General features: G+C 37.1%; 1 protein-coding gene across 6 annotated transcripts; it reads left to right on the forward strand.

Moving 5' to 3' along the window:
- The first annotated feature begins 38 nt into the window (after positions 1-38).
- On the forward strand, positions 39-13,564 carry LOC113213680 (DENN domain-containing protein Crag). 6 transcript variants are annotated; one of them, XM_052264268.1, is made up of 30 exons: positions 39-382; positions 711-949; positions 1,038-1,134; positions 1,208-1,451; positions 1,536-1,778; positions 1,866-2,098; positions 2,218-2,664; positions 2,751-2,937; positions 3,059-3,200; positions 3,275-3,420; positions 3,509-3,634; positions 3,728-3,957; positions 4,047-4,170; positions 4,246-4,442; positions 5,178-5,273; positions 6,236-6,435; positions 7,029-7,181; positions 7,278-7,602; positions 7,677-7,920; positions 7,999-8,675; positions 9,078-9,194; positions 10,146-10,295; positions 10,374-10,588; positions 10,666-10,867; positions 10,949-11,097; positions 11,190-11,635; positions 11,729-11,887; positions 11,976-12,238; positions 12,333-12,508; positions 12,592-13,564. In XM_052264268.1, the coding sequence occupies exons 2-30, from the start codon at positions 745-747 to the stop codon at positions 12,726-12,728; spliced, it is 6,330 nt and encodes a 2,109-aa protein (XP_052120228.1). In that variant the 5' UTR covers positions 39-382; positions 711-744; the 3' UTR covers positions 12,729-13,564. The 6 variants fall into 6 exon arrangements, with proteins under 6 accessions (XP_052120228.1, XP_052120230.1, XP_026288587.1 ...); XM_052264270.1 differs by having other exon boundaries at positions 40-382; positions 11,193-11,635; XM_026432802.2 differs by lacking the exon at positions 9,078-9,194 and adding an exon at positions 9,434-9,520 and having other exon boundaries at positions 40-382.

A 13,564-nucleotide genomic window follows, 5' to 3' on the forward strand; every position in this document is an offset into this window, starting at 1 on the left:
TCCAACTTCACGCTTGCTGGCTGCTAAATTTATCAACAGAGAGGCCGAGGCAATGACAAAGACAGAAATTATTGTGTTGATTTTTACATAGTTTTTGTGATGATCCTTGTTCTTCAGATCATGGGTGTTCACATGTCATGAAAATATATTCTAGGGGAAATGGTCGTCAGTCATTCGCCATTACTGTGTTTGTTTGTTATATGCAATGATTGTTCAATGAGTGCGAATCGTTTTTTGTACTCCCTCACTCAAGCCTGAGGGTCATAGAGCAGGACTGCGCCTACACCAATTTTTTTTCTGGGACCTCATTAAAATGCGCAACCTTCGAACTGTCGAACCTTGTTTTTTGCGTCGAATGTTTACTACTGTTGTCATGATGGTGGTAAGCTAACCTACATCTGTTACCTCTATTTCAGTCCGTTATTCAATAATTTAGATAAAATCTAGTTCATTACAGTTTTATTTTCATTATTGTTCTTGATGCTACTTATATAATTTCGTGTTAATCATCTTAGGCTCTTTTCATGTTTGCCTAGCCCATGTAACCTAACCTATCATAACATTGAAATAACTAAACTCCTGTCACATTACATTCCTATTCAGTCAACTTCTACTTTGCCAGTGCTTACATAGTCAATTTTTTGTACTGGATTATCCCATATATTGATTTTTTAAAATTTTCTCAGTATAATCATGTTGTGATATTTCAGATTTGTACATGAACAAAGAATTAGTTACTGTTTCATGATGGATGACAGACGCATTGCTGACTACTTTGTTGTTGCTGGGTTACCCCCACAACCTCAGCATTTAGAAGATGTGTCTCGAGATGGGACAATGCCTAGTGGGTTGGTTGGGCCAGCCCCCATCACAGACTTGGCTGTCATCTTCCCCAGCCTTGGGGAATCTCCTCCCCCAGGTTTTTCCCTTTTAGAAGTAACTCCATCAGGTAATTTATCCTATAATGAGATTTACATCAAAGAATTTTAGAAGCATTGTGTATTACTGAAAGTTTCCTCCTTTCTAACTCATCAAAGGGCTACCGGCAAATTTAAACCATGGAAGTTATCGAACCCCTGAAGTTTTTCTTTGCTACAGAAGAGGGAGAGATAAACCTCCTCTTGTTGATATTGGGTGAGTATTCTTGGAAAATCGTTTCAATTTTGATCAAAATTTTATTTTTCATTTATAACTCAACTTATTTCAGAGTTATGTATGAGGGAAAGGAAAGAATTATGCAAGATGCCGAAGTAGTTAAGAAAACGCCATATGGAAGAATTGCAAATGTGAACAATTCCACTGCTCACATTTTTGTGACCTACCGCCGTGCATCACCCACCATGCCTTGTAATGAACTAGTTGTTACTGATGTATGTGTTATAATTGAAAGCAAAGGAGAGGACCCGCCACCTGCATTCTGTGTTTTGAAGAAAAATCTCAACAAGGGAATGGTAGTACTTATTACACTAACTGTGCTTTCATCTTTCAATTTTCTGATCTTGAACTGTTTTATCTAATCTATTTTTTTTTTTCAGGTTGGATCTGTTGTGTATTTGTGCTACAAGAAATCAATGAACAGAGCTAATTTGATTTCTTATAAGCCAGATATTTTGTCTCGGTACCCAAGACATGATTTATCAAACTTTCCATTCCCTGTATCTGTTCCCTTGTTTTGCTTACCTATGGGTGCTTCTTTGGAATGTTGGCCTAAAAAGGCAATGCAACCTAGACCTGTGTTTTCAACATTTGTCTTAACTGTATCAGATGCATCTGAAAAGGTATGTTTCTTGTCTAAGTACCGGTATGAAGCATGGTATAACATGACATTAATTTACAACCTGATCTTATATGTCGTTTTTGAAAAGGTTTATGGATCTGCAATAACTTTTTATGAGCCATACCCTGAAGAACAACTAACTGATGAACAAATTGAACTCCTCCAACTACCCAAAGATGCAGATCCTGAAGATTACACATACAATGTGAACAAGTGCATCTGTCTGCTGTCTCATTGGCCATTTTTTGATACTTTTGAACACTTCCTTCTGTTCCTGTATAGCATGGCTTGCAGCGGCCCCCAACCTGTTCCTATTGAAAGGTGGTATATTATTTTCAAACTACTGATTTAAATAAATCTAGCTGTATTTACTCAACCAATTAGCAGATTTACAGATTAAACATTTTAATTTTTTTACACTGCTTATTATATTTTCACAGATATATATCTCATTTTTTGGAAGACGTACCATTTCCTTCACCACAACGTCCACGAATCCTGGTTCAACTTTCTCCTGCAGATAGAGTCATACTTACTCAGCCTGAAGATTTACCATTACCAAGGAGTGGAGCCCGATTTCGTAGTCTGCTGATCAATTTAGGCCCTGACAATTGTTTGCTTGTTCTTTTGTGTGCTCTCACTGAACAAAAAATTCTTGTTCATTCACTGCGGCCTGATGTTTTGACTGCTGTAGCAGAAGCCATCTCAATGATAATATTTCCTTTCAAGTGGCAATGCCCTTACATTCCATTATGTCCTTTGGGCCTTGCTGAGGTCCTACATGCACCTCTCCCATTTTTAATAGGAGTTGATTCTCGTTTCTTTGACCTCCATGATCCTCCAATTGATGTAGTTTGTGTTGACCTTGACACTAATTTAATAACATTGTAAGTACTTAACCATAATAATTTGTTGATTTTGATTTATTTATTTTTGCCTGCCTTTCTTACAGTGATGTTTTTACTCTTTCTAGATGTGATGAAAAACGCAATCTAAATACTAAAATACTACCCAAAAAGCCAGCTCGTACCCTTCGCAATACTTTAGAGACTTTGTATCAGAAAGTCAACCAAAGCATGGAAAATTACATTAATTGTAGTTTACAAGACTCTTCTCATGATGCTGGTATTGATAGAGATTTCCAGATGAGAAGAAAAGAGGTATGAATTTGTCCTTCATTTTATATTTGTCTGTTTTCTAATGGAATGACATATTTTATTTTATATTATAAAACGTTATTACTAATTTAAATGTTACACTTGCAAACATCTTAAAATTTAGCAAGTTCTAGAGTTGGAGATTCAGGAGGCCTTCTTAAGATTCATGGCTTCAATCATTAGAGGCTACCGTGTCTACTTAATGCCAATTACGAAAGCCCCCACCATCGGTACAACCGACCCCAACTCCCTGTTTAATTTAGGAGGTTAGTTAGATGGTTCTTATCAATTATATTTTCAACTTAAGTCTGTTTTTGTTTAATACTTGTTTTACTTGTAGGGTTTTTACGCTCCAGGGACAAATCATATCATAAATTTTACACACTTGTAATGAAAACACAGATGTTTATTCGTTTCATTGAAGAACGATCTTTTGTCTCTGATATGGATGCTGGGTTGGCATTTTTTGATATTTGTTGTGAAAAGGTAGCGTTTCTGTTCACATTTTTTTCACTTCTTTTCTCCTCTTTTACTCTCTGGTTCACAATCCTTCCTTTATTCTTTTGAAATTTAGATGAACTCTGAGGACAGTGTTACTCATTTAATTGAGCTTGATGAGGCCCTGAACAATGAGAGAACTGTATTCATCATGCCTCCTGAACCTTCACCAAACTCAACTACAGCCTACACTTACAACGGAGTAAGATTTATATCTGCATCGGAGCAAACTTTTCAGGAATGGCAGTTATTTTGCATTTTCCGTTGTGTAACCATGATTATTTTGCTTGCTTAGCGCTTCACTTTAAATCCTGCTCTATTCAGCTCAAAGGATTTGAAAGATGTAAAGCACCTCCTTCGTATTGGAGGAGGTCGTTTGAGCAATAGCTCTGGAGGCCTAGGAGTACCCGGAAGTCCAATGGCCCGTAGAACCAAGCACGAGATAAAATCTGCTCAGAAGTTAGCTCGGAAGTCTGCATCTTCACCAGAACATTGGGCAAAGTGCCTTGTAGGTACTTGTTACAGGTATAACTCACACGCTCATGTCTATAACTTTAATGCAAATCAAACTTGCCTTATTATTTAATTTTATCCCTATTTTATTTATGTTTCAGTTTATGGTTCATTCATTTACCCAGTTATATTATGATGAACCCACGGAAAGCATCAACATGCCTACGCACAGCCTATGACCTACTCAACATGATGCAGAGAATGAAGCTTCAGCCCTCAGATGAAGTACTAATTTGAAACTCATTGGTGCTGTGAGGATATTAGAACATGGGTGGATTTTTAACCAAATTCGTCTTTTAGGTTTGCTACAGAGTGATGATGCAGCTTTGTGGGGTGTACAGCACCCCAGTTCTGGCAGTCAAACTTCTTTTTCTAATGAAGCGAAGTGGAGTCCAACCTAATGCTATCACCTATGGATTCTACAATAGGGCTGTCTTAGAAGCCACTTGGCCATCAGATATGAATAATTCAAGCCAATTATTATGGAATAAGCTCAGGTTAGTTTTACATTATCTCTGTACCATGTTGGGGATATCTGAAAAAGGAAAAAAAATATTAATACTACGTTGAAGAGTATTCTTGTTTTTTGTTGCCTTGTTTTTATTTTATTGACCTCTGACTGCACTAAATACTTACTTTTCACAGACTGGTGTCATATGACTTTTTCTAGATCCATCAGTCCTTTTTATTTAATCTTCTGACTGTATTACCTGCACATAGCTTGTAACTGTAGAATTGAAACATTGAATCAAACCATTGTTTTTTTGCACCAAAGCTGAATGTACTGTACCATAGTTATACATACTATATAATTTACCTTGACGGGTTAGTGGTTAAAGTATGGTATCTGCTGTCTATCCTTTCCTATCAAACTGACTGCTTTTATCAATACTTCCTGACAATTACTTTTGTAAATTGAAACTAACTTATTTTAAGCCCTTAGAACTAATTGGCCTTCTTGTTTCACGGTTTTAAATGTCTCGTTAATAATTATTGTTTTGGTACTTTAATCTGACATTCATGAGTAAAATTGATGCAACTAGTGCACCATACAGATGAGAACTGGTACTGACTTGTCTCTTACTTAAACATCAATTAGTTTGGGTTTGCATTATCTTTTCAAACATTTCTTTTTCCCCTTGGTTTTGTAATGTTCATTTTCTTTCAACTAAATTGTGCAAAAGTGTCTTATTTCTATGAGCGCAGAGACATGATTGTACACCGGTTGACAGGAAAGATCTTTGGTTGGCGGCTCATCGAATGGCAGTGCGACAATGGGGAGGGGATCTGTCCAGTCAGTGGGACAGTTCTGATACCACGAAATGGAGGTTTGTGGTGGAGGGTTGGAGCTATCACCAATACCACCACCCTTACTCTGCAATCATATCATTGATCCAAACCAACAACATTACTATGTGCCAAAGCATGATCTCTCTGCAATTACTAGGTGTGCAAATCTTAGCTACAGAGAATGATGCTTCTGTCAGTTCAGAACAAGTACATAAATTGCCATATCTGCTTATTGGTGAAGTGATGTTTTTCTTGGCTTTCTGGGAATAAGGTCTAAATATTTTACTAACCCCAATGGAAACTTCTTGTCCCAGCTCCCTTCAAGTTTCTTTGTTGCTCTTCATCATTGTCAAATATTTTGAGTCCAGAATAATTGTTTACAGCATTTCTCCTATTTCACCGCGCTCTATCTCAAAAAATATGAATTTTTTGTCAGTATGTGCCCCTATGTATAACAATTTTCTAGCCGTCTATAAAATGTATGCTTTTGCCCCAACATATGTTCTACTTTAACCACTGTTTCCTACTTTTCTTTTCTTCAGTGATTTTCCCTTCAGCTGATGTTTTTCTTTCCTACTTTGTCTGAAGCTTAGAAAAAGCTTACCTTCTCCCAGTCTTGTTGTTTTCATCCCACAGAAGATTACTCAATACTTGCTATAATATTTTCAGAGCGTTAAGCTTATCTCTTATCTCAAACTATGATTTTGGGCTACATGCATGTATTGTATAAGCCATGTTTATTGTTTATTTACCATTATGTTTAAAAGGTCTTTAATGTATTCATAAAATCAATTCTGATACAATACCTAATTTTCACAAGATCAATCAACCTATTTATGTCTGGTTTTACAGACAGTATAATGATAATCTTTTTATAAATATTTGTTATGCTGTATTTCATGGCAGTACTTCCGAATCTAAATAGTTCAGATTTAGTATGCAGGACTCCTAATTCTATGTTTTTAAAATATGTCTTATTTTACTTACTTTCTTTTTACAGAAATGTCATCATGGGGGCAGCTTTATTCCGCCGTGCTGGCTCCAAGGGACAAGTATCTCGTAGAGCTTCTGCCTTTGTAGAAGATGGATCATCCGGAGCTGATAACTTTGTAGATGTTTCCTCTCAAACATCATCTGTGGACAGTAATGATCCCAAAAATATTGATCAAATAGCAGGTGAAGAAAATAAACTTAAGAACGGTACGTCTATAACGTGAAACTTTCCGCAATGATGTTTCATGATCATGGAGAACAAAACAGTCAGCAATGAGGTTTCACTTTTTTGTGTAAACTAAAGGAAAAGTCTGTAAATATACTCATTACAATATTGAAACAACTGTTACGGTCATATGGCAATAGAGATTTCTGTTACCATTTACAACTGTTTTTGTTGTTTTTTTTTTTGTTTTTTTCACTCTAAAAATACTTTTTGATTTCCCCAGACTCCTTTTAATGTTTAATAGGAAAGTCAGGAGATTCACAATATTGAACTAACAAAGAAAAAAAATGGTTTTGTTCTCTTGTTAATGTATTAACCCATAATTCTATTTTGTGTGTGAAGTGAAGTGCATATGTTTTCCTTTTTAATTACATTTCTCTGTTCTACTTTGATCACTTTCCAAATAGAAGTTACTGTGTAAGGTTGTTGCAAAATCCTGCTAGAGGATAATCATTAAGTTTTTTAATTTGCTTGATTTTCTCTTCTCTCTCTTGATTTGTTGTCAGTGAAATACACATTTTCTTGGCTTTTTTATTCTTGTTCTCATCAAATTCATCTGTTTTCTTTTAACTAGGAACTTTTGATGCAGGAAAAGGAAAATCTGCCATTACTAGCTCAACTTCAACTGATTATGCTGCATTAGATCGCTTCAGAAGTAGGGTAGGAAGTATTGTGAGACCGAGTGGAGGGTCTCTCCTCAGCAATGGAAGCCTTCAAAAACAGCCCTGTAAGTCAATTTAGTGCTATTGAGCATATTGAGTAACAAATCTCTTGCCCAGTTTTTCTGAGAAGTGTAACTGGAGCCTTTCTATTTACATTTCAGTTGAAAGCAGTGCTGGTTTGTTGATGACCAGTCAATATGATGGTAAACCTGCTCCTCTAGTAGAAGAGTGCGAAGATTTGGATGCATTGCATGATTCTATATCTCCAGTATTAGAAAATGGAAAAGTGGCTTCACCCGTAAATCCTAGACGCTCCCGCGGTAGGAGTGGCAGCTGCTCGGATTTTACTTTCTCTAACAGGCTATCACAACATGAGAAAAACCCACCTTTCCATTCTCCACTTGCTCCTCATAGTCCTAAAGCAACTGTAGAACCGGGTAGTCCAATTGCACCAAATCCTGCTGAACACTTCAAAATTTTAATGAGGTAAGTGTAGTGTTCCTCTTTCAATTCTCAATGTGTTCAGTTTACTTAAATACACACACCTTTTCTGATTCTAGGTCAGAGAGTTTTGCTAATGACGCTGGTATTCTTGAAAAGCTTCACAAATTGAAACTAGGTTTATCACCTGCGACAAATGACGGCTCTGGAAATGGGAAGTCAGGTCTTTTTTCTGAGACTAGTAATACAAATGGTCCAACTGATGTTGTTAACAACACTCGTAATGTGTCATTCCCTCGAGCTTCGTCTGTGTCCAAAGCTTTGTTTGGGAGGAGAGGAAGCTTCAACTTTCGACGAACACAGGTAGTTACATGTGCATGCTTTCCCCTATTTCCCAATTCTTTTGCTGATCTAACATAAATATTATTTCTACCCTCACAGAACTCAGAAAGTCGTGAATCTCTCTCAGAAAATCCAGATGAGAGAAGCTCTGCTGAGAACAGTCGTGGGGGCAGTACCGATGATTTGGATTCTTTAGGATCCCAACATACTACACCCACTCGACGTCTCTTAGCCGGCTGGAATAACCAGTGGAATAACAGCCAGTGGAGTTCTCGCTTGTGGAACATGCGTGAAGGTCAGACTCAAGAACAGCAAGTAAATGAAAAAAATGATACTAGTGAACAGTCTCCTTCGCGTTCTCTTCCAAAGAGTCCAACAAGAACGCCTGTCACAGAAAATGATCCTCTTGGAGCCCTAGTGGGGGAAATCGAGGAGGAGGAAGAAACATCTCAATCTTGTAGAAGAGAAAGTTCTGAGGAGAGTAATAATATAAGCCTAGTGCTTGATGAAGATGGTAACCCAGTATTGTTTGGAGGGAGAAGGTCTGGAAAGGCCAATGAGAAAGGTGTAGCAAGAAGTGCAACATTCCATGAAGACGAACGTGTAGCAACAGATCAGGACTATGATTCAGGCAGAGAGGACCTAAAGAAGACAAAACTAATGCAACGATCATCTACTATCACCATGCCACTTGATTCTCAAAGTGAAACAGGTGGAGGAGGTTCAGTTGCAGCAAGTATTGGAAGTTTAGGATCCAGCTTCAAGTTACCATTTAGGTGAGTGGTTGTACTTCTTACAGTGTTTAGCTTCACTAAGCTTTGTATATTTAGAGCGCTATCAAAATATTTGACATTTATCACAATGCTTGAGTTTAGACATTTATCTGAGTCGTTTCCTGTATGAAAGAAAAGCTTGTCAACTCTAATTTTTGTACTTAGATTGTCCATTTGGTATATCACACCTAAGCTGCGTCCAGACAAGAGGGTCGCTTGGGTCGCTTGGGTTGTTTGGGTCGCTGTGGGGTCTCTGAGTCTGCGCAGAGAACCAAAACGCGGCCTCTGCGCCGGCTCAGAGACCCAAGCGACCCAAGCAACCCAAGCGACCCTCTTGTCTGGACGCAGCTCTATGTGATCCCCTTGTTCCGCCTTGTTCTGATAGTTCATTTCTTACTGCTTTAGACCACCAGGTTCTGTGAGAATAAGTAGTAGTCCCAATGTATTGTCGCTGAAAAGACAAAGTAGCCCCAATCCAGTGACATTCAAGTGCACTGTGTCTGTTCCATTCTCAGATGAGGGGTAAATACTAGGTTTTTTAAGAAGAATCTTTTCATAAATGGGGTAGTGTAGCATGAGTAGATATCTTAGCAAAGTCCCAAGAGTGACAAAGATTCACACCAATATTACCAAACAACTCCTTCATTTTTGTCCCACTAATCTAATCTGTGTGCACTTTTGAGTTTTGTTTCGTTGATCTGTAGCTATATGGATGGTTTGCACTGCATTGTGTTGAGTGTAGCATGTTATTGTTCTTGCAGCCGATATTCTCCTGGCAGGTTTAGCCTGCGCAAAGCTGACCTCCGCATCGGACAGCAGATTATTGAAAATGCAATCACTAATTTCAGGTTAGCTTTGCTCTTACCCTTCCCTTCAACCCTCTTCCTTCCTATTTAGAGCATGCATGTATAATTTAGCACAGTACTGCCTTTGTTATACATTTGTGTAATGTGCATTTTGTATGTGGATTCAATTATGTACTATTTACGTACTATTTTGTAATGTTTTGGACTTATTCCGCTATTAATTTTACTATGCATGGTTTTATTTTGATTTACATTAATCATAGAAAGACTGTTTTGTTAAAAACATGTCAGTCAGTGTACCTTTCTGCCTTCTCATATATGGTGCAATTCTATGTATTGTTTGGTTTGGAAAGGGAGTATTTTGATCTTTGATGTAATTTTGTTCAATTCTACTTAATCCCTTTTAGAAAAAATCATGACTTGCAATACAGTCTGATATAGCAGTCAATTTGAACCAATTGTAATGTCTTTATTTGGGATTTTTGTCATTATTTTTACAACTTAACTTTGCTCTTCAAGTCAAAGTATTAGTTATAAGTCCTTAGTGGATTTTGGTAATGACATTTCCGTATTATTATTTCTAATTGTTATAAGATAGTGTCCTTATTCTGCATTTTTTGCATCAAATTTTTATCACCTTATTCTTTTCCTTTTTGTGTACAAGCAGCCCAAGCAGCTTGACATCAAAAAAATCTAGTGAACTTCTTATGGGTGGTCTGAACAGTTTGAAGTCTGCTGCAACTTCAGTAGCCAAAAAGTTTGATGAGATTAAGGAAGCTGTGTCTGCAAATAACACACCAACAAAAGCAACCAATATGTAAGTACTTGACATTTTATGCAGTTTCTGCTCTTCTTGATTGAAATTTTTAAAAATGCAACTTTATCAATTGTTTAGACGTGATAGAGATCGTGAAGGTAGCTACTATGATGATGACCACCCGGAAGGAAGCTCATCAGTTGAAGAAAGTGCCAACACAAGTCGCAGCAGAAAAGTTTCAAGTGAATTCTCACCCTCTGTCACCCAAAATTTAGAGTACTGGGGAAGCAATTTGCTTGATCTATTTGGAGATAACAGCCGCAAAGGAAGCTCATCTAACTTGCAGCCACTTGGTACTAATTCTAATTTTAACCTATTCATATAAATCTCATTGTATTGTAATATTTATGAGAATATTGATTGGTTTCAGGTGAAACATCGTCTGTGACATCACAACAGATGCCAGTACTGCCAGAAAACCTTTACCCTAAACACAGACGTGATTCTCGAATACCTGTGGCCGAGAAACTCATACTTACTACCTGCTCAAAGTGTCATAACTGTGGTGGCATTCTTTATGATGAAGAAATCATGGCAGGATGGTCCCCTGAAGATTCTAATCTCAACACCAAGTAAGTTCTGCTGGACCTCAATATTGTATAAGTAAGGATTTGTGGAAAAGCCCAACCAAATATCTTATTACATTGTTTCAGATGTCAGTTCTGTGACAAAGCTACTGTGCCTTTCCTCACAATTACAGTTATGGATTATCGTAGCCATCAGAAAGCTCCAACAGGCATTAGTCAGGAAAGCTTACATTCTAGTCCACGAAGAAAGAACTCAGGCTCTCTGTCTGTAAGAGGTTAGAAATGACTCTGTTTCTCATGGTTCAAATGTTTTCTACTTTGTATTACTCAGTACTTAATTGTTTTGTCTTTTTTTTTCTGTCTCAAGTAGCAAGCTGGATGTCATTAAATTCTGGAAGTCTTTTGAGTGTTGCTGAGACAGAGGAAACCAAACAGCCAGCACTGCAACCAGATGATTTACATGAGTCCGCTCCATCTATGTCAATGATCCCAGAAAACGCTATGTCCCCTGAGTTTTTGACTCCTGTTAGTGAAACATCAGGTGCTGCCCCTTCAGAGGCTGCTGCCTCTTCCACATCTGACTATGACACCCCCACAACAGAAGTGGCTGAACCAACCGAAATTCTTGATGATGACCTGACTCAAGGCACAAGTTTGCTTGCACTTGACTCATCACCCGTGGTTGTAGATGAGAATTCTGCTGAAATAAATACAAGCCATACTAATGGTATTCAAGAAATAAATGTTCCCGAAGATGGTGCAACTCCTGTTTCTGGTGAAGCGGACATTCCTGAAATTGTTGATACTCCTAAGGTATTAACATTTTTATTTACCTATCTTTGAATTCATTAAATAAATTGTTGAACACACTATTTTTAAAGATATTTTATATTCTGTATGTTTTAGGTTGAAGAAGACCCTGTTACCCTGGAACCCATAACTGTTCCATACTTAAACCCATTAGTATTGCGCAAGGAACTTGAAAATATATTGCATGCAGAGGGTGATGTATGCCTCACCAGACCTTGCTTTGTTGATGAACATCCCATCATATTTTGGAATATGGTATGTATTAATGAAACAAGTTTGTGGGGCTTCACTTAACAAATACTACTGCTACCAACGTTCATTTATGTAATTTTGTGCTTTTTAGGTGTGGGCTTTAGAGCGTATTGGAGTAGAAAGCCATCTTCCAGGTCTCTGTCTTCAGTCTGGAACTGTACTTAGACAGCAGACTAACATCCATTCATCATGGACTAGCGCAGATCACCGCCATGTCGTTGTTCGATGCATGTGGGACAATCCACGCCTCCATGAGGAAGTAGGTCTTCCTATGTATGTTTTGTGGCAGCAAGATGATCAGCATTCCTCTTTGATTAGTGCTCTTCTTACTGATCGCACAACTGTCTCAAGACCGTTAGTACCTATTATCTATCTCTATCTATACTTTGTTTCTGACTTTCCCTTTGCAAATACATATGTTTATGATTTCCATTGCTTTATTTTTCAGAGTAATGGAAATGATTATAGCATCTATTAGGTGTAATGATTTACTAGAACCACTAAGAAAGCTGGCAACAGAGCGTCAGAAATTAAAAGGAAGAGGGGTGACACGCAGTCATTCCATCTATCGTGACATTCTATTCCTTGCTTTCATCGTACTTGGGAGGGATAATATTCATCAGGGTAAGACTGAAATTCATCTAATGTAAATCTCTAATCAACACAATTTTTCTTTTGTTTTTCATAAACTTTCATAACTTTTTCAGCTTCATTTGATCGAGAGTATGAAAATGCATTTGACAAACTCACAGAACAGGAGCGGAAGCTTTACAACCCCTGTGATCAACCTTTATCAATTCCTTCTCTGTGCTGCAGGCACTATTTCCGTGAGCTTGAACTATAGAGTGTGGTATATTTAGGGCTATTTAAACAGACTCCTAAAAAGAAAATTAGCTAAATATATTATTGGTGTCTGTGTAGACATTACTGGAAATGCTATTGAATATGTACCAGTATTTTAAATCTAATGGTTACAGAAAATGTGGAACCCTGAACTTGGCGGATAATGTAAACATTACTATATGTTACATCTGCCATTATACCAGTTCAGTATTTGGTAGAATGTAAAGTTGTAAAGAAAATAAGGATAAAAGTTGTTCTGGGTATTTTCTCACAATTCTTAAAAGTTTTGTGTCAGGCTTCTTGATTTTACAATTGGTGTGTGATGCTCTGTTTAAGCACATGCCATGTCATGTCATGTCCAAACTACTGTATAGATGTTTGTGTTCTTTAATGCTCATAGGTATTGACTTAATATTTAAGAGGAAATGGTCCAAGTAGTTTTCTTATCAAACATTTGAAATGAACAGGGTAGTACAAAATTAAATTCTACTTTTTTACTCATTGTCAATTATACGTAAGTCGGTGATCAAACGTTGTATGTTTTTGTATATATCTTATGAATACTTGAGTATTAATGTATGAAAACTAATTAAGAAATTTTAAAGATCGATTTTGTACATGGCCATCAAAAACAGTCAGTATACATTAGTATTTATACTTGGAACTACTTACATACCTATTTGTTAATTTTTATTTTATTGTAGATTGTGCATTACATTTGTCGGATTTATGTTACCTTAAATGCCATTGGCTACTTACCATAGGTTGTCAATTCTCCAATTTTATTGGCAAAATTATACTGTTCTTTTTAAAAGTGACATAGTTTAATTATCTACA

Source organism: Frankliniella occidentalis, unplaced genomic scaffold (genome assembly GCF_000697945.3).
Source record: "Frankliniella occidentalis isolate FOCC.00 unplaced genomic scaffold, Focc_3.1 Scaffold2, whole genome shotgun sequence".
NCBI lineage: Eukaryota > Metazoa > Arthropoda > Insecta > Thysanoptera > Thripidae > Frankliniella > Frankliniella occidentalis.